The sequence below is a fragment of the Conger conger genome, chromosome 1 (assembly GCF_963514075.1).
Source record: "Conger conger chromosome 1, fConCon1.1, whole genome shotgun sequence".
In the NCBI taxonomy this organism is placed as follows: domain Eukaryota; kingdom Metazoa; phylum Chordata; class Actinopteri; order Anguilliformes; family Congridae; genus Conger; species Conger conger.
The window spans coordinates 2,656,130-2,683,629 of record NC_083760.1 but is presented as its reverse complement, the minus strand read 5'-3'; the positions used below and the strand labels follow the sequence as shown (position 1 = coordinate 2,683,629).

General features: G+C 51.5%; 1 protein-coding gene across 4 annotated transcripts in view; it reads right to left on the bottom strand.

The window, feature by feature from the left end:
* The window catches only part of map7d1a (MAP7 domain containing 1a), a 70,953-nt gene that overhangs the window by 16,918 nt on the left and 26,535 nt on the right, over positions 1-27,500 (bottom strand). Inside the window, exons 2-9 of one of the 4 annotated variants that reach the window (XM_061240190.1) lie at positions 21,700-21,927; positions 16,361-16,429; positions 15,300-15,320; positions 11,369-11,532; positions 8,585-8,696; positions 4,761-4,865; positions 1,152-1,268; positions 90-238 (exon numbers count right to left, since the gene is read on the bottom strand). In XM_061240190.1, coding sequence (XP_061096174.1) covers positions 90-238; positions 1,152-1,268; positions 4,761-4,865; positions 8,585-8,696; positions 11,369-11,532; positions 15,300-15,320; positions 16,361-16,429; positions 21,700-21,927 — 965 coding nt within the window. The remainder of the gene's footprint in view (positions 1-89; positions 239-1,151; positions 1,269-4,760; positions 4,866-8,584; positions 8,697-11,368; positions 11,533-15,299; positions 15,321-16,360; positions 16,430-21,699; positions 21,928-27,500) is intronic. The other 3 variants (XM_061240207.1, XM_061240199.1, XM_061240218.1) reach the window with 3 other exon arrangements.

Genomic DNA, 27,500 nt, shown 5'->3' with positions numbered 1-27,500 from the left:
GGGGAAAAGTGCATGTAGATTTCGGCCGGTCTTTAACGCGGTGCATGCTGGGAAGGCGGGCGGGGCCGGCGGTTTGACGGGCAGCTGACCGGGGTGGAGTCCCGTCTCCGCGGGCGCTGGGTGATGTCGGGGGTGCTGGCCGAGACCTTCCAGCGCTCGGAGCAGCGGTGGGGGGCGCGGGGGTGCTGGCACAGCGTCAGGGGGCTCGCTGAGGCCGAACGCGGGCACAGAGGGGATTCTGGGAAAGGAGGGGGGGGGGGGGGGGGGGGCGGGGGGTGAGATTCAGAACATTACACCACATCACATCACATTACATCACATTGCATTACATCCAAAGCGACCGACACAAAAGCCCACATCAAGGTCATTAGAACATAAAGAGCAGGTTGGACGTGTAGGTTTTCGGGGTGCAGAGGGTTGAGGTGGAGAGGGTTTTGGGGTGTAGAGGTTGCAGGGGGTTCTGGGTATAGTAGTTTTGGCGTGTAGCACGTTTAGGGGGTGTAAGGGGTTTGGGGTGCAATAGTTTTGGGGTGTAGGGGTTGTAGGGGCCCAGTAGTTTCATGTGTGTAGGGTTGTAGGGGGTTCTGGGCATAGTAGTTTAGGGGTGTAGGTTTTTGGGGTTTTTGGGGTGCAGTAGTTTCGGGGTGCAGTAGTTTGGGGTGCAGTAGTTTTGGGGTGCAGTAGTTTTGGGGGGCAGTAGTTTTGGGGTGCAGTAGTTTGGGGTGCAGTAGTTTCGGGGTGCAGTAGTTTTGGGGTGCAGTAGTTTGGGGTACAGTAGTTTGGGGTGCAGTAGTTTGGGGTGCAGTAGTTTGGGGTGTAGGTTTTTGGGGTGCAGTAGTTTCGGGGTGTAGGTTTTTGGGGTGCAGTAGTTTCGGGGTGTAGGTTTTTGGGGTGCAGTAGTTTCGGGGTGTAGGTTTTTGGGGTGCAGTAGTTTCGGGGTGCAGTAGTTTCGGGGTGCAGTAGTTTTGGGGTGCAGTAGTTTTGGGGTGCAGTAGTTTTGGGGTGCAGTAGTTTTGGGGTGCAGTAGTTTGGGGTGTAGGTTTTTGGGGTGCAGTAGTTTCGGGGTGCAGTAGTTTTGGGGTGCAGTAGTTTCGGGGTGTAGGTTTTCGGGGTGCAGTAGTTTCGGGGTGCAGTAGTTTCGGGGTGCTCACGGGCGTCCTTGCTCATGACGCTGGCTGCACTGCGGCTCCGGGCGAGGAAGGAGAGCGTGGGGGTCATCAGCCGGTCCACGATGCTGCTCTCCCACGGGCTCAGCTGCAGGCTGCGGGCTGATAGGACAGCAGGGTCATCCACCAGCCAATCACATGCAGTCTGCCAGGATCCGCCCACACGGTCAGACCCATCAGCCAATCACACTCACAGACCACCAGGCTCCACCCACAGTCAGACCCAACCAGCCAATCACATCATGCTGTTCTGCGACATCACAACCTCAGGGTCAAAGGTCAGTCTGGGCCCGGGGCCACCCACTCGCACTCACAACACAGCAATGCTGTCGCCTTCACCAGAGTCAGCACAAACACAGTCCTCACTCTCTCACTCTCTCACTCTCTCACTCTCTCACTCTCTCACTCTCTCACTCTCTCACTCTCTCACTCACACACTCACACACTCACACACTCACACACTCACACACTCACACACTCACACACTCACACACTCTCTCACTCACACACTCTCTCACTCACACACTCACACACTCACTCACACACACACACACACACACACACACACACACACACTCCTCAGGGTCCTGCGCACAACCAAAGGGGCAGGAACAGCTCTGCTACTTCCTCCTGAAGAGACAGGGCCGCTGACCTTCTTACTAAAGTTCCACCTTCTCAGGGTGGCTGACCCCGCTTTCACAGAAGCTGACTCTAGTTCTAAAATATGTGAAAAATCATCTTCCCCGGGGCTGCTGTGTCAGCGGAATGTTCTGGGTCATACGCCAGCCGCTATCAGACTCATCTGAAAAACATCTCCAGTCTTCGCCTCCTTCATCTTCTCATCCGTGGCCGGCCGGAGAAACGCGTCCGTTTGAAGGGTGTTCGGGGAAGGCGACGGCATTCCAGCCGAGTCAGGCCCTGCTGTTCCCCCACCCGTGCGCACAGACGTCTCAATATCACCATCATATCGCCATCACTCCTCCGGCCCTGACCGTTCCTGATCGCAGACAGACGGCGGAGCTTCAGATCTGAAGGCTCAGATCGCTGTCGGCCCGTGTGGCCTGGAGTGTGAGACGCCGCAGGACGCACGAGGGATTAAACGTTCGGCTCGACATCACACTGCATTGTGGGTAAATCGAACCCGAGTCAGAGCGCACAGCCGACTCCTAACGTCAGCTGAAGCCGGAGGCTTAACGGAGGATCTGGCAGCCCTTCAGACAAACGTTCAGGGTTAGGTTTCAGCCATTCAGACAAAGGTTTACATTCGAGTTCTGCAGTACACAGGGGAGCTGAACCGATATCTGCCCTGGGAGGACCTACACATCACAGCGCTGGCTCTGAGCTAAAACCCGGGGTCAGTTACCCAGAACAATCCCCAAATCCTCATAACAAAGGACTGGGCAGTAGGATGTATCACGAGGGTTAGACCACCACACTCACATCATCATGAGCAACGGAGCCAGTAAAACGGTCTCAGTATCTGAGTCATGAACCCTGCCCCAAGATCCGGTCTTTTACCCTCCGCCCAAAACCCAAAACCGCTTTGAGTAGAACAGGGATTCTGATCCAGCTTCAGTTACTGAAACGCACATTTACACACACAGCCAAACAAGATTCTTTTTAACCATCAAATCCACCGACATCAAAAACTCCCAAGCTTTACTGTGAGTCCGACAAAAGAATGTAAACATTTTCAGGATGGTTGGCATTTATATAGGATCTGCTGCAACTTAATTTGTCTACATTAGGGGAAAGATTTTAAACATGTGATGTACTGTACGGGGGGCTCAGGAGGTAAGAGCAGTCGTCTGGCAGTCGGAGGGTTGCTGGTTCGATCCCCCGCCCGGGCTGTATCGAAGTGAGTGAGTGAGTGAGTGAGTGAGTGAGTGAGTGAGTGAGTGAGTGAGTGTGTGTGTGTGTGTGTGTGAGAGTGAGTGAGTGAGAGTGTGTGTGTGCGTGTGTATGTGTGTGTGAGTGTGTGTGAGTGAGTGTGTGAGAGAGTGAGTGAGTGAGTGAGTGAGTGAGTGTGTGTGTGTGTGTGTGTGTGTGTGTGTGAGTGAGTGAGTGAGTGAGTGAGTGAGTGAGTGAGTGAGTGAGTGAGTGAATGAGTGTGTGTGTGTGTGTGTGAGAGTGAGTGAGTGAGAGTGTGTGTGTGCGTGTGTATGTGTGTGTGAGTGTGTGTGAGTGAGTGTGTGAGAGAGTGAGTGAGTGAGTGAGTGAGTGAGTGAGTGAGTGAGTGAGTGAGTGAGTGAGTGAGTGAGTGAGTGAGTGAGTGAGTGAGTGTGTGTGTGTGTGTGTGTGTGTGTGTGTGTGTGTGTGTGTGTGTGTGAGTGAGTGAGTGAGTGAGTGAGTGAGTGAGTGAGTGTGTGTGTGTGTGTGTGTGTGTGTGTGTGTGTGTGTGTGTGTGAGTGAGTGAGTGAGTGAGTGAGTGAGTGAGTGAGTGTGTGTGTGTGTGTGTGTGTGAGTGTGTGTGCATGTGTGTGTGGGGGGGGGGGGGGGGAGTCTTCATCACAGCCAGGGCACCGATCCCGCCAACCCGCCATGTCCCCTTATTTTTGGTGGAAATATTGTGATCTGTTTTACTGGTTGCTAAACGACCATCGCCAGGCAACCAAGCGGCTGTCAGGCCCAACAGCAGAACAGCACGGCGCAGACACGCGAGCGCCTCATGGCGTCTCCTGAGCCAAAACCTCAAGGCGCTAATCGTGTAGCACACCGAACGGCGACACGGTACAACTGTTCAGCCGCTCAGGGTCACAAACCGCAGGCGAGCGTAACGTTCCGGCCTGGAGATCTCCCCGGTTACCGCCTGCATTAGTCAAAGCGTGGGAGTCGGTCACATGACCCGTGCAAGGCCACAGGATTGGCTGTGGCGCAGGGACTGAAGAGCTGGGATCATCACACCGTCGCAATGCCATGATAGCCGCCATTTTAGCGGTAATTTCTCACTCACTCACTCACTCACTCACTCACTCACTCACTCACTCACTCACTCACTCACTCACTCACTCACTCACTCACTCACTCACTCACTCACTCACTCACTCACTCACTCACTCACTCACTCACTCACTCACTCACTCACTCACTCACCAACAACAGTTTGGCAGAGATACAGTAAACAACAAAAAACAGTGACATCATACACAATAAAAACACCGCCACCAAGTCCAGAACGTGCACATCCAGGGAGGCCCATGAACCCAGGGACGCAGGGAACCCACGAGCACGGGAACACGGTGCAGTGAGAGGAGCTTATATACTCAAAAATATATAAGCAGAAATGTCAGCACGGAACGCACACGAGAATGAGGGAGAGGACTCAAACCACGATGCACAACACCGACTCCATGGAGGGAAGTAAATCAAAAGACCAGGTCACCGCAAGGAGGGAGGGAATGGATGCGATCCGATTGGACAGGAAAAAATCATAGTAAATAAATGTAATGGAGATGAGTGAGAGGATGGGGTTTGAAGGGGAGGCTTGGCCGCACGGCACGGAGAGGACGGTGGTCTCCGGGGGGAGGGAGGGCGGGGGAGGGGGGGGGGTTGTCCGTGGGGAGGGAGGGCGGGGGCGGGGGGGGTTGTCCTTACTTCGGTTCGGGGAGTTCCAGAGCGTGGCAGAGGACTTGGAGAGCCTCTTGCTCATAACCGAGTCCACGTGTCTGGGCAGGTTCACCGCTGACACTGAGCATCTGCCTGCAACCGGAGAGAGCGCAACAAGAGCACAGATCCTAAAAACACTGGCCCCGCCTCCGACAGGCAGCCCGCATACCCGACCCACCAATCAGCCGCGGCTGTCCGGGAAAGGCGGAGTCCGAGTTTGGCGGGTTAGGCAGATTCCCATCTCGCAACGCGCGCTTGTGTCCTGAGACCTCCAAAGCCATTTCTAGCCCACTAATTCCCCCACATTTTGCCCAAAGCAGGGGTGATGAACCCCATTCCGGCAGAGACACATCCGCTTCTGGATTGGCCATTTACTCCGGCCCTGAAATTACTTCAGGGACGCACGTTCCTTAGTGGATTGTGAAATTCCTTTGATATCCTAGTCAGGCTAGCGGAGCTGATCACAGATCTGCTGAAATGTTTCATATCGGCCAGTGTACGGGGCTACAGTGTGGGCTTTTCTTAACACGCTACTTTAGTCACTAGTCACCCAGGGTTGACCTCAGGTGGTCATTTTCCGAACATAACATTTTTCGTTCTTTGGTCAAATCTGGGTTAACCCAGTCATTTACGCGAGATTCAAACTACACACGCGTGCCTTAAATGAAACATTTCATTGTGCTCGATGAACGGTTAACTGTACAGCGCTTTAGCTGACGGTAGTTATTTTCAGTTTCGTTTTTAGAAATAAACGTGACTGTACTGTGAGGGAAGCAGCGATGGCTGACACATAGTGCACCATGGGAAGAAAACCCAGAAACAGATGTGGAGTCCCCGACAGGAATGCGTCCAATCAGGTTAGCCCTTCCGAGACGGACCCACAAGGCCGCAGGCTCCTCGGTGTTGAACGGGAGAGATTTAGAGAGGAGGCCAAAAAATAAACAACCAAAAAAACACAGCTTTGGCAACAGCAATATAGATGAAGTTTTGATTTTTTTTTTTTTAAACACTAACCCTCCATCAAGAAATAAACTCTCCACACGTGGAGGACAACAGATAATCAAAGGAAAACCACACTCTCACACAAACACACACGCTCACACACACAGATACACACACACGTAAAATGTTCCAAGTGCCAAACCCCGGGAACAGATGAGGCTTGATCCCTTCGAGCCCCGGCTCGTCCTGCAAGCACGATGCCACAAACACGCTTCTATTCCGATCGTGAAAGATGCCGATTGTTTGGGCCTTCAGCCTGGCCTATCCACGGATCTAACCCCCCAGACTGTGCGCACTGAATCAGCCCCTCCGCCTCTCACTCTGCTAGGGCCGCAGCCGCAAACCCGATCTGACACCGAGCACAAAGGACAAGCGCTGGCTGAGAATCAAACTCCTACCAGAACAGCTCCGGAGACGCCGGCCAATCTTAGAGCCATGCTGCCTCCTGGTGGCCACACACGGTACGGCGCCACTATAAACCCACGTTCGGCTCTTCGCAGTGACATTACTGAGCACTCAGCCGACAGCCTTATCCAGACGAAAGCAGGGTCCGCACCTGTGGTACGGTGGCTGTGTCCCACTAGAGAATTGAGCCTGCAACCTGCTGCCCAGCAGACCTTGGTCAAACACGTCATTGTTTTTGCATTCAAATAATTTTCCACGCTTTACTGAGCTCGTCTGCTGTAGAGGAACCGAAGAAATACTACAAAAAAGTGCAAACGCCACCTTTCGGTCAATTGCAATTCTGTGGCAAGATTAATTGAGCACAGAACACTCTTTGAATCCAAAACAATTACGTATCTGACCCAGGTCTGGTCCTCAAATCCAGATAAATAAATATAAATAAATATATAATTTGTTATTTAGCTGACGCTTTCATCCAGAGTGACTTAGAGTTGATTAGACTAAGCAGGGGCCAATCCCCCTGGAGCAATGTTGGGTTAAGGGCCTTGCTCAAGGGCCCAACAGCTGTGTGGATCTTATTGTGGCTACACCGGGGCTTGAACCACCAACCTTCTGGGTCCCAGTCATGTACCCGAGTTGGCGATGAAATATTAATACAGGCAGGAATAACACAGCCCTGCTGGAGGAGTGTGTGCACCAGCGTGCACGGAGAGGAGCTGGGCCAGGAGGTCAGAGGCTTTCTGAAGCTGCAGTCGCAGGCATTTCTGAGATGGTAATCAATCCAACGATACTGCTAATTCCCTAATCTTATACGGGAGGAGATTCTGAGAGGGCAATCAATCTTTAAAAAGAAAAAGAAAAAAAAAAGGTGATGATTTTCTAATCTTGCACAGGAAGAGATTTGCTTCCTCAGAATGAGAGATGAGAGCAGGTCTCATGAGGCTTAATCAGATGGGGGGGGGGGGGGGGGGTTCACAGGCGTGACGCTAATGACAGAGCGCTGAGATCACACCACTGCTGTGTTATGATCACCACCCCCCCCCCCCACACACCCCCCCCCCCCCTCTCATTATCACCCACCCCAGCAGGAGGCAGCCGGTGCTAACTAGCGCTAAGCTAACGCTCACCAACGACTCACGCCAGCTTCTGCACTCGAGAGGAAGAGAGAGAAAGAAAAGATAAATCACATCGCACCACAAGAAGCAGAAAGCAACATCTTGATCCGATGTTAAGAACGCGTAATTCATTCGGTAATGCTGGGAAGAAATTAGAGAGCTGTCAGTCGCTACAGCGAAAGCACCAATCACACGCCGCCTCTGTGGGATTTACAGTGAAATGATTGGCTGCCACCGTTACCTGCCCCGCCCACATACCACACCCATGCACCAGCAATCAGATAAGCCCAGCCCATTACACAATTCCCACCATTCCCATGCCATCTTAACTCCTCCCACATGCCAAACCCATACACCACACCCCAAACCCATTGGACGGGGACCACCGGGGAAGTCAGGCGAGCGGAGAGTCCCCGTCCAATCACCATACAAGGAAGGTGAGGACGCCCCGCCCACACACGGGTCACGTGACCTGTGGGGGCGGTGCTTGCCTCATCCTGCCCTGCCGTCCCGTCCCGGGTTGTGCGTTACCAGGCAACCGTTGCCGTGGTGACACCAACCGGCCCAGTTTTGCCAGAGACCCCCGTGTGTGTCTGTGCGCTCCATGGTGGTACCAACGTGCGTGAAACCCAATTTCAGCAGGTCCATTCAGCGCAAATATGAAGCCTTACGGCAGGCAACCTGGTCCAGGTTCTAACTCATAGGCGACATGGTCCTGGTGCATTCTGGGATGGTACTAAGCCATAGGCGACCCGATTAGCTGCTAACTAGCAATTAGCTGCTATCGAACTGTTAACAAGCTGAAGACTGCTAGCTTGCTGGCTGCTGGCCATAGGCTAACCGGTCCCGGTGCAATCTAGGACCATACTAAGCTGCTAACGTTAAACTGCTATCCAGCTGTTAACAAGCTGAAGACTGCTAGCTAGCTATTTGTCTTAGGTGACCTGCTGCAGGTGCACTCTGGGGCAGTACTAAGCCAGAGGTGCCTGATGCCCGGAAGCAGTCTGGTGCCGATACCCAGCCCTGGGCGAGCCGGTCCAGCTGCAGCCTGGGCTGGTCCTAAGCGGCTAACGTTTAGCTGCTAACTAGCGGTTAGCTGCTATCCATCTTCTAACAAGCTGAAAACTAGCCAGCCGGAACAACAGAGCAGGCTCCTCAGCAGCGCTAGGCCTTAGTCATAGCATAGGCTAACGCTAACGCTAACGGGTCGAGTGGCGGTCCAGAACAGCGCTAAGCCTTAAGCGGCCGGGTCCGGGTCCTGGTCCCGGTGCGTTCTGGGGCGGGACTCACTCTCGCGCTGGCTGGAGTTCTGGCTCAGCCCCCCGGCCCAGGACCACCTCTGCTGGCGGATCTCTGCCCAGGTCTTCTTCGTGGACCGCTGGATGGCCGCCTCGTATCGCTCCTGCGGTAAAAAGCAATAAAATGCAATTAAAAAAATGTAATAATAAAGTTATTTAGCTGATGCGTTTATCTTAAGTGATGTGCAGTTGATTAGACTAAGCAGGGGACAATCCCCCCTGGAGCAATGCAGGGTTAAGGGCCTTGCTCAAGGGCCCAACGGCTGTGCGGATCTTACTGTGGCTACACCGTGGATCGAACCACTGACCTTCTGCGTCCCAGTCATGTACCTAAACCACAAGGCTACAGGCTTCCCCAAATAGAGGGTTACTTTCACTTCAACACTGAATACTGGTAGATTGGTAAGATATGTATATTTGTTTGCATGTATATAGACTGGAATTTATTTTACTCTACTCCATTTTATTTTTTTATCTGTTTACTTCATTTAATTTAATTTACTGTTTCTCACAGAGTCACAGAGCATCTCCTCCACTTCACTGCATGTTTGTGTGACAACAACAGAACCTCGACTTTGACCTTTTAGCTTAACTGTTTTATTTGTGTTCAACTATTCAGGAAGCGTAAATGCAGTTTGAAGAGGCTCACATTCCTCTGTGACAAACCTTGTAGCTAATATTTCGCAGTAGCATCGCAGGTTTACTTAATTTAGTGAAAGCCGTTTCTCTTTGAAATCTTAAAAGAACAAACAGGACCCAAGATCAAGGAGGTAAATGATAAAATGGAGTACAGAAGGATTGTAAAGACGGTGATTTTATCTCGCAGAGGTTAAATGTCTCCGGTTACACATTACACATCTGCTGCGCTGTCAGCCTCGTCACCCAATCACACAATCACCACCATCGTATTTACCCAGAATGCCGTGCATGGTTTGCATTCTTTTGACATACAATCAATTTACGTATATATGGCTATATTTCACTGAACTTAGAGTACCAAGCCCTATGCCACCCAGTTACCAGCACAGTGTCCTACAGAACAGCACAAAGTCCCCTGTGAACACTCACCTGCCCTGATAACCGCATGCTGTAACAGGGCTGACAGAGCAACCTGGAGCACGACAGGCAGCACCACTAGCTGTAGCAGCGCTAGCAGGCTATATTGTCATAAGTGCCTCACAGAGAGTCGGTAGCGCTTTATACAACTGCTATTTTATAGCGTGTGGGTGGAAAGTTCTCTCTCAGGGCATTGGATTCCATTTGCTCGCCAAATCCGGAACATTGTGTTCTTTCAAAATACAGGGGTGAGAGAAGGAGAGGGGGAGAGACGGAGAGAAAGAATGAGAGAGACAGAGAGAGAGAGAGAGAGAGAGAGAGAGAGAGGGAGAAGGCACCTGATTACATGTCTGATGTGCTTTTGATGTATGGTGCGAGTTAAACCCTCTTTTCCGCTCTGGCTCAGGCATGTTGTGTTCTGTGTGCCAGACGGCCCTTTGGTGGGACAGCGCTCAGCGTTTATGGGCCTGCACTGAGACAGACTGCCAGGGAGCTGTGGGCACCGCGCTCTGCCTCAAAAACAGCCTTTACGCAAGGGCGCTTTTATTGCGCTTTTAATGCGCTTTTATTGCACTTTTCACTGAGATTACATGGATCTATCTGCGCGCTCTTATCGTGTGTACTCCGGAGCACTTTGAGAGAGACAGAGCGAGAGAGAGAGAGAGAGGGAGGGAGGGAGGGAGGGAGAGAGAGAGAGAGAGAGGGGGAGGAAGGAAAGACCATGTAATAGAAAAGTGAATTTAACAAGGTCAGTTTGTTGTACTCTCTCCCTCTCCCTCTCCTCCTCATCAGGAGATGCGGGTCATTCAGGAGGGAGTGTTTGGGGTTTGGAGTCCATGTTCACTCCAGCAGCTCTTCGAGGAGCGGTACCTGCAGGCTGCAGCTGGGCCGTGTTTAAACCTAACCCGCCGCCCTGGGCGCGAATCGCCCTGGAAACGGCGGAGCTGTGAGACTGACCGCAGTCTGCAGAACCGTCACCCCCCCTCATACCGCCACATCACAGCCACGCCCGTCTGCCAGACAAACCCGTCTGAAACAGGGCGTGAGTGTGCGCTGCAGACAAACGAATAACAGGGTGTGTGTGTGTGTGTATGTGTGTGAGTGTGCTGTTTATTTAAACTGCAGTCTGAAAGCCCTGATAGCAGGTGTGCGCCAGTCCCCCTTCCTGCCCCACCCAGGCCCTGCTCCTGCCACCCCACCCTCTAAGCCCCACCCCAACCACACCCCAGCAGGCCCAATGGCAGGGATGACATTGGCTTCGGCGGTAAGAGCAGTCGTCTGGCGGGGTCGCTGGATCGATTCCCACCCTGGGTGTGACAAAGTGTCCCTGAACTCCCAAACGCTCCTGATGAGCTGGTCGGTGCCTTGCATGGCAGCCAATCGCCGATGGTGTGTGAGTGTGGGTGCATGAATGGGTGAATCAATTGTACAGCGCTTTGGATAGGGGCAATATAGACGGCAACCATTTACCACCTCATTGCCTCTATCACGCACACATAATTAGTACCCACCCCCTCCCCCCACACCCCACCCAGGCCCTGCTCCTGCCACCCTACCCTCTAAGTATCTGCCCCTTGCCCCAGCCTCTCTCTGGCTCCGCCCCCACCCACCCCTGGCTCCGCCCCCCACCCTTCCACTGGCTCCGCCCACACCACTCCCCTGGCTCCGCCCCCCATCCTTCCACTGGCTCCGCCCACACCCCTCCCCAGGCCCCGCCCACCTTGTTCTTCTCCAGTTTCTGCCGCTGCCTCTCCTCCAGGGCGGAGCGCCGCTTCTCGGCCTTCAGCCGCTGGTCCTCCAGGCGCCTCCTGCGCTCCTCCAGCTGCCTCTCCCGCAGCCTCCGCGCCTTCTCCTCCTTCTCCAGCCACTGCGTCTTCTTCGCCGCTGGAACACAACGCCCGCCCGTCATCCTCTGTCACGGCCCAGCGTCGCGTTTCCCCGAAACGCTCATCCTTTGAATCATCGCATTTCATCTACGAGGCCCAAGTCCTCATCTTTGTTCCCTCTAGGGTCTTTCAGCGCACTTGTCCCTGGTTATTTGGTATGCACTCTGCGTCTGACAAACGTCTGTAAGGTAACGAGGTGTAATGTCGGGGCAAACAGTTTTACCTCCTACGGCCTTATTAGCGTCAAAACAAGCACGAACAAATTGCGTGCAACTTGAACTCAGTAGCGATCCGAGTTCCAGACGCGATCGCTGCTGCGCACATTAAAATCCTGCTGTCAAAGTCAATTAAATCCCCATTTCCTTAAAAATAAAACACACACACGCACACACACGCACACACACACACACACACACGCACAGCGCGTTCCGGGCCGGCTGCCTGACGTCTGCTCTGCAGTCCCCGTCCCGTTCCGTCTCCAGGGAGTTTCTGGGTTTGCGCAGTTCCTGGGATCGGCCGATTACCACAGCAGACGCCCACGCGCTTCAGCTAGCCGTACATTTACAGCGAAACACTGCGCAAACGAGCGCCGGATTAATTAATCTAACAGAAATTTATATTTAATTACGGAGCAGATGGGTGCATTGGGGAGGGAAGGCAAACGAGCGAGCAAAAACAATAAAAGCCTTTCCATAGAAAAACATCTTGCTCTCTCCATTACACTTAAACAAATAGTAAAATATTAAAAGGCGCTAACAGGCGCCGTGCATAGCTATAACTAGACTCCCATTTTCAACAGTGCAAGAGCAAGGTTCCTCGACCGTGATTCTAGAAACCGATTTCTGTTTTCACATTTAAATCTGAAAAATGCCTAATTAACTGCCTTAAGTGCTGTTAAGAAACGATGAAACCGGCAAACCCTGCAACTCTCCAGGACCAGGGTTGGCGATCTCGCTCCCTTTTTTTTGTTTTTAAAAGATATTAATTATGGCTGGCCTTTAACACCCAGTGGTCTCTACTCTGACCTGGGAAAGCCGATTCCTAAAGATAACCTGAACTAATTTGCACTTAATTATAAGCCTATATTTTCCACAAACCCCTGAATTTTCGCTACGATTAATAGGATTTGCTTAGCCGAAATGAGTGCCGAGATTAGCCGAAAATCTTTCTCCTGTGATGTAATTTTGTCATCTGTGAATTATAAGGTTCTAACTCACATTTCTGACAAATGCGAGTTAGTATCATAACTAGCCTATGTTGTTTACATAGGACTAAATATATGGTACATGTGCAGTTTTATACAAAAATACAGCTTAAAACGTATGGAAAATGCTCATTTTGAAAAGGTCGTATTTGCTTGGAGCCCTTTCACCTTGGAATCTTTGAAGCTGAATAGCCCACTCAGAACACAGGACCTTCCTATTCCCAGCGTCTCTGCGGAGGTGCTGCAACACGGACCACGGGATGGAAATGCGTTGCATTTTAACGCTGTCAGGAAAATTGGATAATGGCGTTACCCGAGGCGGTAAATTGAATTAAGTTATGTTAAACGGTTAAACGGAGCGGCAGTATAACAAATAGGCTTGTGAATTGACACTTATTGTGCTGTAATCGCATTGCTTTTTCTAAACACGGCGTTTACAGTCAGCGCTGTGAGAGTTAACACGCCTCCCATCAGAGTTATGAAAGGAGACGGGGTATTAAACTGTCAGGCTTATTGTAGGACCCGTTTTTCTTGCTTTTCACAGATTAAACTCGCGGAACGAACCAGAGTTTATCTTCTCTCAAAAGTGGTGGATTCCACGGCTAACAAAAACGCACGATACAGTAGCAAGATTTAAGATGCCCACTGTAATGGTTCAACAAAGGAGCAGCGTCAAAAAAATAAATGTAAATCCAGATTTATCCCAAGGGCTAAGGGGGCAGAAGAATTCTCGTCTTCCCATAACTGCAGCAAGATAAACAGCACAGAAAGGCAAGGGGACTTAAGGAAGTAATTACGTTTTATCCGCAGAAGGGTTCTGAGTCGCTTTAACTCAATGTGGATTTCTTATGGCAGTAAGTAGCCTTGTAGCCTTACAGACTACAGCGCTGGGCGCCGTTACTGAACATCGTGTTCATCTCTGAACCTAAATTAAAAGGAGAAACCGAAGATGACACCCTCAGGTGACGGGGTATAGGGACTGTAATGCCAGTCCAATTCGGGATGGAAGGAACCCATTAACCTCCAACCAACGATACGGCTATCGACAGCGGGCCGGCTGTCATTCCGACTGGTCCGAAACACACTCTGCGCTAGACTCAGCAGAAACAACGATGAATGAACAGATAATGTTTTGATTGCGTCATGTCCCAGCGACGGCACTAAAAGGCATACGGAGTACATACCGAGTACATCATTATCAGACGCCTCAGCTGGTGATGTCATAGACCCGCCCAAACCAATTACGCTATCAGGGAGGGGGTCATGTTAACTACAACATCTGGTCCATAAAACACCTATTAAATAATCATGAACCTGTCTCCTGGCCTAATCCCTGACCTCATAAACGATTTATCACCTTCTGAAGACGGCAACCCGATCCAGGCTGCGATTTATAACTTAGCCCCAGGCTTTTGGGCCTACCTCACACCAGCAGGGTAAACACTGCGATAGCTAAAAGGGGGGGATTTTCTTTTTTAAGAGGGATTTTCTTGAGGAAGGGGACGGAACGTATACAGCCTGACTGTCTAACTGTCACTAATCGGAGTTAAAGTAGACCCTTCCCGTACCCAACACAGGGACCTCAGACTTTGCAAACCGTTTTGGCGGCTCGTGAGAATTCCAGTTGCTAGCTAGCACAGCGAAAAAGCTGTCTGGTCTTAACTGTTGCAGCTACACTGAACAAGCCAAGGTCTCCCATCAGTCTCTGATATGATGGATATCTATCATCATTACAGTAATTAATGAGCCTGACTGGCGTAGCAGGGAGGTAATGTGTTCTCTGGGGGAGATTAACAGCGTAACTGAAGAGGAGGAACTGAGAGATCATACACAGTTGAGATTCTCTCAACCGGACATTCAACACAATGCAGGAAAAGGGCTTAATTAATCAATGCCTTTTCTTTTTTGTTATTATTATTATTATTATTATTATTATTATTATTATCATCATCATTATTACTACTACTACTACTACAATACCTTGTTGCATTTCCCTGTAAGAAAACATGTAGCAACTTTATATGAGGTTATTTAGGGTGGAAGAAAGGGAAATAAATGATTGATTAAGCCTGTTAGATTAATTGAAACCCAATTCATTGATTAAAACCCATTTGAATTGGACGTAAACGAGTGCAGAACGGGCACCGTTTCCCAGGTTAGACTGAGGAGAGACGTAGATCTACAGATCTGGATCAGCTTCGTGGGGGGTGATTGTGATTTTGACTTCCGTGTTTTAGAGAACACAGCTACCTTTTATTAAAAATGAACTCTACTGGAAGGAGAGAGTAAAAGAGAGAGAGTGCATTAACCGCCCCCCTGCCACCCCCCCCCCCCCATGCACCATCACAGGGGAGGAACAGAGTGATGGAGAAACTCATGGGTGGAGGAGAGAGAGAGAGAGAGAGAGCGATTGCACAGAACACACGACCACAACACCACCAATCTCACAATTACAGGAATGAGAGACTGAGAGACACAGAGAGAGAGAGAGAGAGAGAGAGACACACACAACCATCACCATGACGACACTGACACCGCCCGGGCGTATGAGCCACACTTACCTTGCAGCTGCGAGCGCTCGTCTGAAGGGGGGGGGAGAGAGGAGAGGGATGGTCAACATGCAGGAAGAGCAAGCGTGCCAAAAACCAGGGGACCCCCCCAAAAACCAGTCATGGACCAGAGCAGGGAACCCGAAAAACCCCTCACCCCATCCCTGGTCCTGGAGAGCCACGGGGGTCTGCTGGGGTCCCCTGCCCTACTCCAGGACCAGGGCTGGGGACCCCAGCAGACCCAGGGCTGGGGACCCCCGCAGACCCAGGGCAGGGGACCCCAGCAGACCCTGTGGCTCTCCAGGACCAGGGCTGGGGACCCCAGCAGACCCTGTGGCTCTCCAGGACCAGGGCTGGGGACCCCAGCAGGCCCAGGGCAGGGGACCCCAGCAGGCCCTGTGGCCCAGCCAGGGTGGGAGAAGGGAGCCCCTGGGTTTAGTGAGGTGCAGGAGCGTGGTGCAAGACGGGGCTAAAGCAGTGGGGATTGGACGCTCACAGCGTGATGTCAGCCTTCTCTGACCAATCCCTGGTGAGATCCTCTGCTACGATACTGCATCAAATCTCCCAACACAATTTTATAGGGACTGACAGTCTGTCCATGAATTGACAGCTCTCGGTCAGTTGCAGACTAAGCACAGGTAAAGTTTTGAGGAAAGCACACAAACAGACAGTGTTAATCTACTGAACGTTAAACTTTGTGTGAAAGTGAAGGGAAAAGTGACAGATGCATGCAGAGACACTTTTCAGAAGCAGGGAAGTGTGTGTGTGTGTGTGTGTGTGTGTGTGTGTGTGTGTGATTTTGTGTTGAATGGCCACAGCTCACTCTACGGGGGTCTCCGTGAGGCCGATGAATGTTGCCGTGGTAACCAGGAAGGCCCACTGGAAGCTGTGAACGTGTTTTTAAACTCTCCTCTGACCCTGCCACAAGGGGGCGCCCTCAGCCCTCTGGAAAGGACACAAACGTGTCTCACACGCTCACCCACACACACACTCATGTGCACTCACGCGCACGCACATACTCATGCACGCACGCACACACGCACACGCACACGCACACACACACACACTCTTACCCAGGTATTTGGCCCTCTCCTCTCTGCGCTCTTTCGCCTGTTTCTGTCGTTCTTCTGATTTAACTCCATCTGTGCAGAGAGAAAGAGAAAGAGAGAGAGGGAGAAAGACATTACAGTTATTTACATTACAGTGATATAGGAGAAAACGTGGATGACAGAAAGCGTGAAAAAGGAGGGAGTAGGGAGAAATAAAGGAAAGGGGGAGAGCAGTGTGGAAGAAAGCAGGAGAAAGTGTCAGTCAGGAGGGAATAGGGGAGTGAGGGAGAGAGAAGAGCAGGGAGAGGAAAATGGAGAAGGAGAGACGGGGGAGAGAACGTGGACAGTGTGTCAGAGCAAGAAGGAATGACCGTCAAACCACAAAACAGGCAGACGATGAAGAAAAGGGAGAAAAAGAATGGGAGAGCGGAGAGAAACAGGAGAGAGAGGGAAAGGGGGGAGAGATAGGAGGAGAAACAGAAGGAGAGAAAGAGGGAGAGGGTGAGAGAGTTAACCTAGGCGTGCCCTTCAGAGAGTCTGCACAGCAAGCACACAGGACAAGCTCCAGCCCTTGTGTATCTCTCTGTATCTCTCCCTCCCTCCCTCCCTCCCTTCCCCCCCTCCCTCCCTCTGAGAGCTGAGTAACTGACAGACTTCAATATGCCGCGTCCCCAGACCCAGCCAGCCAGCCGCACTCCCGCCCCAATGAGGTCATACCCCGCGTCCACTCAGAATGAGGTCATACCCCGCGTCCACTCAGAATGAGGTCATACCCCGCGTCCACTCAGAATGAGGTCATACCCCGCGTCCACTCAGAATGAGGTCATACCCCGCGTCCACTCAGAATGAGGTCATACCCCGCGTCCACTCAGAATGAGGTCATACCCCGCGTCCACTCAGAATGAGGTCATACCCAATGAGGGTGCAGGTGGGTGTGCTTGTGCGTGTGTGTGTGAGTGTGTGTGTGTGTGTGTGCGTGTGTGTGTGTGTGTGTGTGTGTGTGTGTGTATGTATGTGTGTGTGGGTGTGTGTGTGTGTGTGTGCGCGCGCACATGTATGTGGGGTGTGTGCACACGCGCATGCATTCCTCATTGCCCTGAAGAATCTCTTCTTCACACATTCCTCCTCCTCCACCTGTTCTGCTCTGTGCCATCTGCTTCAGCCGAAACCCCCCCACCCCCTGCCTGCTTCAGCACAACCCCCCCGCCTGCTTCAGCACACCCCCCCACCCCTCTCCAGTCAGCGAGAGGCCCCCCAGGTTCACATGACTTTTCACTGATTCCTCAGTATGTCTGATTCTGAAGGTTATGTATTCGTGCCAAAGGTGGAAAATATGATTTGAGGGACATTTGTTTATTATACTATATCGTACACATGTACACATGTATGTATGTTCAGTTATGCCTGAGGTTCTGTGGTCAGGGGGTTACATAATGAAGCAGGGACTCGGTGGATCACAGAGCAGCGTTTGACTGGAGGGATTTCTGCTACTGCACCACCACTCTTTACATCGCAGCCAATCACAGTGAGGGATGTCCAACCGCACCAGGGTCCCAGCAGGTCGACCCAAACATGCAGCTGGGCCGGTGACCTCTGACCTCTGTGAGCCTGAGCGATATTTACAGAGCGCTACTGTATGCCGGGCAGACGGCTGGCAAAGTGCTAACACACCTGGTGAGTTTACACCGGAGAGAGAGAGAGGGGGAGGGAGGGAGGGAGGGAGGGAGGGAGAGAGAGAGAGAGAGAGAGAGGGAGAGGAGAGAGGGAGGGAGGGAGGAGGGAGAGGAGAGGAGAGAGGGAGGGGGAGGAGGGAGAGGAGAGGAGAGAGGGAGGGGGGGGAGGGAGAGAGAGAGAGGGGGGAGGGAGAGAGAGAGAGAGGGGGGAGGTAGAGAGAAGGGGAGGGAGGGAGGGAGGGAGAGAGAGGGAGGGAGAGGAGAGAGAGAGGGAGGGAGGGAGAGGAGAGAGGGAGGGAGGAGAGAGAGGAGAGGAGAGAGAGGGGGGAGGGAGAGAGAGAGAGGGGGGAGGGAGAGAGAGAGAGAGGGGGGAGGTAGAGAGAGGGGGAGGGAGGGAGGGAGAGGAGAGAGAGGAGAGGAGAGAGGGAGGGAGGAGGGAGATGAGCAAGGAGAGAAGAGAACGACCAGAACCTTCCAGAAATGATGCACTGCATTCATGGGGGAGGGAAAAATCGACAAGGACTCGACAGCAATCACCGGTCTCCTTGGCAACCCGAATCGGGTCCCATCGAGCGTCGAGCACAGGAGAGACTCAGGCACAGGAGAAAATAAAACAATAAAAGATCTAATTAAACCTTAACAGCCCACAACCAATTACAATGCTGACCCAATATCAAATAATTCAGACAGCGATGTCATTTGGGGGGGGGGGGGGGGATGAAAAGACTCAGGGTCCGGCCAATCAAAACAACCTCAGCCCCTCTCTGGAGACCCAGCTTTCAATCTACCCAATTTCCTGCACCAACCAGAAGCCCTATTCACAGAGCGACATAAACCAGCCAATCAGGAGAAAGCTCCTTCCCACCTGGGGCCTGAACTGTACCATCTCTGCCCACCAGCTCCCCCGACCCTGCTCCTGGAGATCCGCTGCCCTGTGCCTTCACCATAACCCCCAAACTCAGCTCCATAACCCCCAAACTCAGCTCCATAACCCCCAAACTCACTCAGCTGCATAACCCCCAAACTCACTCAGCTGCATAACCCCCAAACTGTGCTCCATAACCCCCAAACTCTGCTCCATAACCCCCAACCTCACTCTGGCTCCATAATCCCCAAACTCTGCTCCATAACCCAGTCAAGGCAAGTTAACGGTGTAATCAGCCGGCAGCCTGCAGCCTTGTGCCTCAGGTACAGGACAGCCTGAGAATTTTAGAAAACAAAAAAACATTGGGAAACCCGACGCTTCACGCTGTTAAACGGGCGGGAAATGGGCCCTGGGGCCGTCCGGCCGCAGTTTAAAATCTCCGACTGAGACGTGGCCACGGTGCGCTCAGGCAAGGCGCCTGGTCCGAGTTCCTTCTGTGAAACACCCGCGTGCAGCAGGGACACGTGTGTTACACGCTAGCTCTGCTCTGCACGTGTGTTACACGCTAGCTCCGCTCTACACGTGTGTTACACGCTAGCTCTGCTCTACACGTGTGTTACACGCAAGCTCTGTTCTACACGTGTGTTACACGCTAGCTCTGCTCTACACGTGTGTCACACGCAAGCTCTGCTCTGCACGTGTGTTACACGCTAGCTCTGCTCTGCACGTGTGTTACACGCTAGCTCTGCTCTGCACGTGTGTTACACGCTAGCTCTGCTCTGCACGTGTGTTACACGCTAGCTCTGCTCTGCACGTGTGTTACACGCTAGCTCCGCTCTACACGTGTGTTACACGCTAGCTCTGCTCTACACGTGTGTTACACGCAAGCTCTGTTCTACACGTGTGTTACACGCTAGCTCTGCTCTACACGTGTGTCACACGCAAGCTCTGCTCTGCACGTGTGTTACACGCTAGCTCTGCTCTGCACGTGTGTTACACGCTAGCTCTGCTCTGCACGTGTGTTACACGCTAGCTCTGCTCTGCACGTGTGTTACACGCTAGCTCTGCTCTGCACGTGTGTTACACGCTAGCTCTGCTCTGCACGTGTGTTACACGCTAGCTCTGCTCTACACGTGTGTCACACGCTAGCTCTGCTCTGCACGTGTGTTACACGCTAGCTCTGCTCTACACGTGTGTTACACGCTAGCTCTGCTCTACACACGTGTTACACGCTAGCTCTGCTCTGCACGTGTTACACGCTAGCTCTGCTCTGCACGTGTGTTACACGCTAGCTCTGCCAGTCCCTGCGAGTCTCGCCACCCGTCAGGACCGAGAACGCCGATGATGTCATCGCCCCATCGGAGCCAGACGTCCACACGCTAACGATAAGAACCCTGGACTCAAAGTTCGGTTCTTATCTCCGTGGAAACGTGTCTGGTCACATGGGCCGCGGAGTCTGCAGGCGCCTCCGGGCAGATAATCACGCAGGAGCCTGCACTGGGGAAAGCAGGCCTGGCTCAAACACGTCAGGGTTTTGGATTCAAACACTGTTCTGTGCTCGATTGATCTTGCCTGGTGCAACCGAGTCAACCAAGAGGACCAGAAGGCATGGTTTGCACTTTTTGAGAGTACTTCATAGGTTCCGATACCATTTCATAGGTTCAGTAAAAGCGTAGAAAAAGTGTTCGAATCCAAAACAAAAACAATAACGTAATTGACCCAGGTCTGGAAAGGAGAGGCAGTGGTCCTGTTTTAGCTGTTTAATCTAGCCGGACTAAACCAGCAGGGGTTTTGTTTTAGCTGCAGTATGGTAAATCTAACCAGACTAAACTGCTCACAACCCAAACATGAAGAGAGCAAAGACAGTAGCGAACAAAACAATGCGCTAACTGAACAAATCAGTTCGTCAAACAATCAACCAAGCAATACGGCAATAAAAAAATTAATCAAACTGCAACCAGCATATGAAACAATCAACAAACCTTATCTTATCAAACAAGCAACCAGTAAATCAATAAATTATCAATAAATCTTGTCCACATGACAGGTAGCCTAGCTGGCTAGCGCTGATAGCATGTTCACATTACAGAGAGGCTAGCTGGCTAGCACTGATCGCGTGTATAAATTACGGGGAACCTACTCTGCTAGCACTGATAGCATGTTAACATTACAGAAAACCTAGCGAGCTAGCACTGACACAGTTGCATGTTCACATTACAAGTAGCCAAGCCTGCTAGCACTGAGAGAATGTCCACATTAACAAGGAGCGTAGCTAGCTAGCACTGATACCATGTACACATCAAAAGGAACCGAACGAGCTAGCACTGATAGCATGTTTTGAAGACATAAGATTACAGAGATCTTAGCAGGCTAGCAGTGATAGTGTGTTTTGTAGCTAGCAGATTAGAGATCTTAGCAGGCTAGCACTGATAGTGTGTTTCGTAGATAGCAGTTTTGAGATCTTAGCAGGCTTGCAGTGAGTGTGTTTTGTAGCTAGCAGATTAGAGATCTTAGCAGGCTAGCAGTGACAGCGCACTCGCATGAAAGGGAACCCAGCCAGCTAGCACTGATAGTGTGAATAGAGAAAAGTGGACCAAATTGCAGCATTCCTGTTAAAGCAATCACTTTACTGCACAGCACTCAAATCTAATTACACAGAGAGAACCAATTCCCCTGTCTTCAACGCCTTTCCTGGCATCCTGTCCTGGTCTCCCCGTCGACGGAAAGATGTTCGGAAAGTGGAGGTCAGAAATAAGCCTCTGGGCAGGTAAAGCGGAGAGGGGGGGGGGGGGGGTAAAGATGGAGGGGGGGGGGAGGGGGCGTACCTTTTTTGGGGCGGGGGCTGCTGCTTGGCCCGGGGGTGGAGGGCGAGTCCCGTTTCGGGGGGGTCTCTGCGGGCCGGGCGGGGGCCGGGTCGGGTTTGGTGGGGGGGTCTGTTTTCAGCGGGGTCTTCGCCTCCTCTCCATCCTTCACCCCCTCTCCATCTTTCACCCTCTCTCCATCCTTCACTCCATCCTGGTCCTTAGGACTGGAGTCTGGAGCAGAGAGGACCGCTACAAGAGAGAGAGAGAGACAGTACGGTTATTTACATTAGACATTTAGCCTTTATCCAAAGCGACTTACAGTTGATTAGACTAAGCAGGAGACAATTCCCCCTGGAGCAATGCAGGGTTAAGGGCCTCGCTCAAGGGCCCAACGGCTGTGCAGATCTTATCGTGCTTACACTGGGATTAGAACCACCGACCTCTTCCAGGTCTCAATAATGTACAGATCAAGCTGCCTTTGGGAGAAGGGAGAGAAACAAAGAGGAGGAGGAGGAGGAGGGGGGGAGAGAGAGCAGGAGGAAGAGTCCTGCAGAGGTACAGGGCCACACAGCATTGAGAGAGGAGGAGGAGGAGGAGGAGGAGGGAGAGAGAGCAGGAGGAAGAGTCCTGCAGAGGTACAGGGCCACACAGCAGCGAGAGAGGAGGAGGAGGGGAGAGAGAGCAGGAGGAAGAGTCCTGCAGAGGTACAGGGTCACACAGCAGTGAGAGAGGAGGAGGAGGAGGGGGAGAGAGCAGGAGGAAGAGTCCTGCAGAGGTACAGGGCCACACAGCAGTGAGGCACTGAGTGAACAGACAGGTGGGTGCTTAAATGATGACATCATCGCCCCCCCCCCCCCCCCCAAAAGAAATTCCACCGGGGGGGTCTGGAAACCGCCGGAAACCTTCCGTGCTGCGGCACGCACACCTGGCCCAGGTGAGTCAGAGCTGCTGATCTGTGCGCTTTAGAGCATCTCTAATCCCCTCAGAGGGCTCCGCCCGTCTCTGATCGACCAGGCGCAAAGAGCACACCGATTCTGCCAAGATGCACAACACTCAGGCGACCGAAGCGCTGAACCCAAACCCCTGACCCAGCCCAGACTGCGGGGCGCCTCGCACCGTGCGCTGAAAACCCGCGGCCTGAGGCCGGGACTCTGTCTTTTCCACCTCTTCTCATGCGGTGGTCTGCAATAGAGCACAGTGTGAATACAGGACTACAGGATTTATTCCTAATGGCATTCATAGCCATTTTGAACATGATGAGGCTTAAGAGAGTAAATCATCCCTCTAAACATGAGAAGTGTATGATTATGAAAAATGATCACACAGCTTGTTAAAAGTTCTGGGACAGCAGTTGTGGTTGGGAGGAGAACCAGTATATATATATATATAGACACACAAACACACACCACTCACACACACACGCTGGTCCCCCAGGACTGGGTTTGAGAAGCACTGAATCAGGGCACTCTCAGCTTGTCTGTACAAGCTGCTGATGAAGATTCCCCCTTCAACATGGTCTGTGTGTGTGTGTGTGTGTGTGCGCGCGTGTGAGAGAGAGAAAGTGTAACCAGTGCACTGTGCAGAGGAGAACAGCCGCCTGACTTCATGTGTTTCAGGAGTAAACTCTTCTTACAGGATGCAGCATCCAGCACAAACTCAGCACTCAGGCACTCAAAACCTTTAAGATGCAGGATCAGAAATAGATGATTAGAGTGCTCCGAGCTGAACATTCCAATGCTGATGTCACAGCCACTACTGGTGACTAAAAGCAGTGGAGTTCTAGAACACTGACTTAGAACTTTCCAGAAAAAAAGAAATTCCAGAAGAGCCAACTTTCCAAAGGGTCAAAGGTCAATCTGTGAAGTGGTTAAAAACATGAATCTGGCCAATGCAGGCCGAGACCGGGTCACCATGGTAACGACCGTCAGGACAGGCGAAGGAGAGAAAGGCTTCCTGGGGCCTCGGCCAGCAGGGAGGAGAGTGTGACAGGGTCCTGCTTTTGGGGGGAGATTTGGGCTTTGGACCGGAGCTGCTGTCTGGAGCTGATAAGCTCAGCGTAGCTCTGCTCTATCTGACGGTCTGCCCAACTGATAACACCTAAACTAAATCAAGCCTTCCAGCTTTAACACCCTCTTTCAGCCAATGAGGTCAACTCTGTCTCCCTGCATGTTTTATGAGAGTGTGTGCGTGTGTGTGTGTGCCTGAGTGCGTGTGTGCAGGAACGTGTGTGTGCATGGACGTGTGTGTGTGTGTGTGTGTGTGTGTGCAGGAACGTGTGTGTGCATGAATGTGTGTATGCTCAAAAGTATACACATACTAGTGTGTCTGTGTGTGCGTGTACACAAGCCTTTGAGCAGAAGACCTATTAAGCCATCTGAAGTGTAAGGTAATTAGCAGGTGTAAGAATAGCAGCTTGTTAAACAAGACAGACTGAGCAGTAATGAGAAACAGTGTGCATTAATCTTCACAGAGTGTCCTCTTTCACTCCGACAGACACAACGACCCCGTCTGTGCAGAAATGTAAGACCACAGTGAACCAAGGGCCTCAAACGCGTGCTCAAAACGACTCGAAACGAGACCCTTCCTCCAGATCACAGAACCGCAGGTCCACCCAAAACACAACTGGATGCCTGGATGGCTTCATCACAAGGTATGACCGTGACCGTGGTTTCTGAAACCGCAGGTCTTCCCAGAATTCTCAACGGCTGCATTCAATCCCACAATTCAGCTATTTTTGAAGCTTTTCATTGAAAATCTGGAACCTAAAGCCAGCTACTGATTACACTAGTTCATGAAAGCAAATGTCAGCCAATCACATTAATACATGCAGTCATGGTCAAGAGGTTCAGGTGTTGTTCAGACCAAACATTAGAATGAAGAAAAGTGGTCGAAGTGACTTTGACCGTGGAATGATTGTTGGTTGAGATGCTGATCTCCTTGGATTTCACACACAACAGTCTCTGGAGTTTACAGAGAAGTGTGCAAAGACAAAAATAAAGCGAGCAGCAGTTCTGTGAATGAGAACGGCTGGATAATGAGAGAGGTCAGAGGAGAAGGGCCTGACTGGTTCCAGCTGACAGTAACGCAAATAACCGCACAAATAACGACACATTACAACAGTGTGAGCATGCATTTACAGCAGTACAGCACACAGAATAAAGACTCTCTCAGTAATGAGTGTGTGTGCGTGTGTGTGTGTGTGTGTGTGTGTGTGTGCGCGTGTGTGTGCGCGCGTGTGTGTGTGTATGTGTGTGTGAGTGTGTATGTGTGTGTATGTGTGTGTGTGTGTGTGTGTGTGTGTGTGTGTGTGTGTGTGCGCGCGCATGTGTGTGTGTGTGTGTGTGTGAGTGTGTATGTGTGTGCGCGCGCATGTGTGTGTGTGTGAGAGTGTGTGTGAGTGTGTATGTGTGTGTGTGTGTGTGTGTGTGTGCGTGTGTGTGTGCGTGCGCTTGTGTGTGTGTGTGTGTGTGAGTATGTGTATGTGTATGTGTGTGTGTGTGTGTGTGTGTGTGTGTGTGTGTGTGTGTGTATGTGTGTGTGTGTGTGTGTGTGTGTAGGTCCTGCAGCAAACAGAAAGAGGCTCTTTCTCAAGGCGTGGGTGCTGGGTCTTGGGGTCGTGGGGTCAGGAGCAGACCTCCATCCTCCGGAAACACAAGAGGCCGGCACGTCCTGTTTTCACAGCCTCTGACCGGGCCCACTGCAACAACAACCAGCCAATCAGCTGCTCCACACAGTGCCATCTGGCCAATCAGCTGCTGTCCAGGAACACCGCCCTGCCCCCTGACCCCTGAACCCAGCACAAACACCCTTCATCCCCCACCCCACACACACACACATTCCTCCTCAGAGGACTAGAGGAACAGGAGGGGCCTGTAGTGTAGTGGTAAAGGTAAATGACTGTGATACGCAAATAAGATCTGCACAGCTGTTGGGCCCTTAACCCTGCATTGCTCCAGGGGAGGATTGTCTCCTGCTTAGTCTAATCAACTGTACGTCACTCTGGATAAGAGCGTTTGACAAATGCCAATAATGTAACGTAATGAATGATGTCGGTGTGTGTACTGGGCCTGACAGAAAGCCTGCAGAAAATACTTTACTGGACAAATAACCATCAGACACATAGATACATACAGCAAACAAACACACATACCGTAAAAACAAACACACACACACCATAAACAAACACACATACCAAAAACAAACACACACACCATAAACAAACACACATACAGTAAACACACATACTATAAACAAACACACATACAGTAAAACAGACACACACCATAAACAAACACATAATGTAAACAAGCACACATACCATAAACAAATACACATACTGTAAACAAACACACATACAGTAGAACAGACAGACATAATGTAAACAAACACACATAACGTAAATATACACACATACCGTAAACATACACACACAAACACACACACACAGGGATGCATGCACGCAAATTCCCCACTACTCTCAAACACACACAGGCACACTTGCACACACACGCAAACACACAAGCAGACACACACGCCGTGCCATACTAAGGTTTACTTGTGAACAGTGGGGGGGCGGGCCTTACATTATTAATCGGACCAATGGTAATGAAGTTACAGACTGAAGAGTGTACAACCCACGCAAAGCTGCATGCTGGGAAATATCCCATACTCTGAAGCTGGGGAGGGTTATATAAATACATAATAAACATATTAATAGTTGTACGTGTTATTCTGAGAGATGTAAATACTCCTTCCCTCTTGCCTTGCCGCTGGGCGCCGCTGGGTGAGGTCACCGTTTCCTGTGCGGAGGCTGAGGTGACTAATCAGAGTCACGCACTTCCTGCGCTATCTGAGTCCGCTCAGCCGTTCCTGTCCTGCGTACCGGCACCGTAGCGCGATCGATCGTTCAGGATGTCTGCATCAGCGCCGAGCTACGCACAGGCCCAGACGTCGTGTGAAAGCACCACGGTTAAACACGCAGACCGATTCCCCAAGGCCTATCCACACCAGGAACGATGACTAGAAATATGTCGTTTTAAAAATCGACTGAAGTTGACGGCAGAGTCCACACCCCAAGTATAACGAGAACGAGAGACGAACGATATCGTCGGAATGACTTTCAGAACGGTTTTTTACATGGAAAATAAGACACTGACAGCCAATCACAATCCATCCTAATCCTAATTCACAAGGTGTCACCTCCAAAATGGCAAGACGACTATTCACAGAACATTATCGTTCAGGGTCGATGCTCACACCTTTATCGTTATAGTTATGGTTGTGGTTATAGGTCATGGTGTGGATGGGCCGTTTTAGGGTTTTCAGCAGTATCGCAGGGACACGGTTGCCATGCTCATGTCCCAGCGAGGCTTGTGTTTCTCAGACGGTCACGAGGCGACACCCCCTCCCTCCCCCGTCTTATTCTGGGACTGAAGCAGCTGATAGAGGAACCAGCGAGAAATTATACACCATCCTGAACATACCCCTTACCCTGAGAGAGAGAGAGCGCGAGAGAGAGAGAGAGAGAGAGAGAGAGAGAGAGAGAGAGAGAGAGAGAGAGAGAGAGAGGGAGAGAGAGGGAGGGAGAGAGGGAGAGGGAGAGAGAGAGGGAGAATGAGGGAGAATGAGGGGGAGACGGAGCAAACAAGGCCTCAACTGCAGCAGATCTTCCCACCAACATCTGGTCTGCATAGTCAGAAGGATCTGGAGTATCCGGGGAAATGCTAATGTTGTGAAATTGGGAAACGTCGCCGTCCCAGGCTCATGTGACATGGAACAGGAGCCAGAGACACGAGAGAAACAGGGAGGCAGTTTCTGAACAC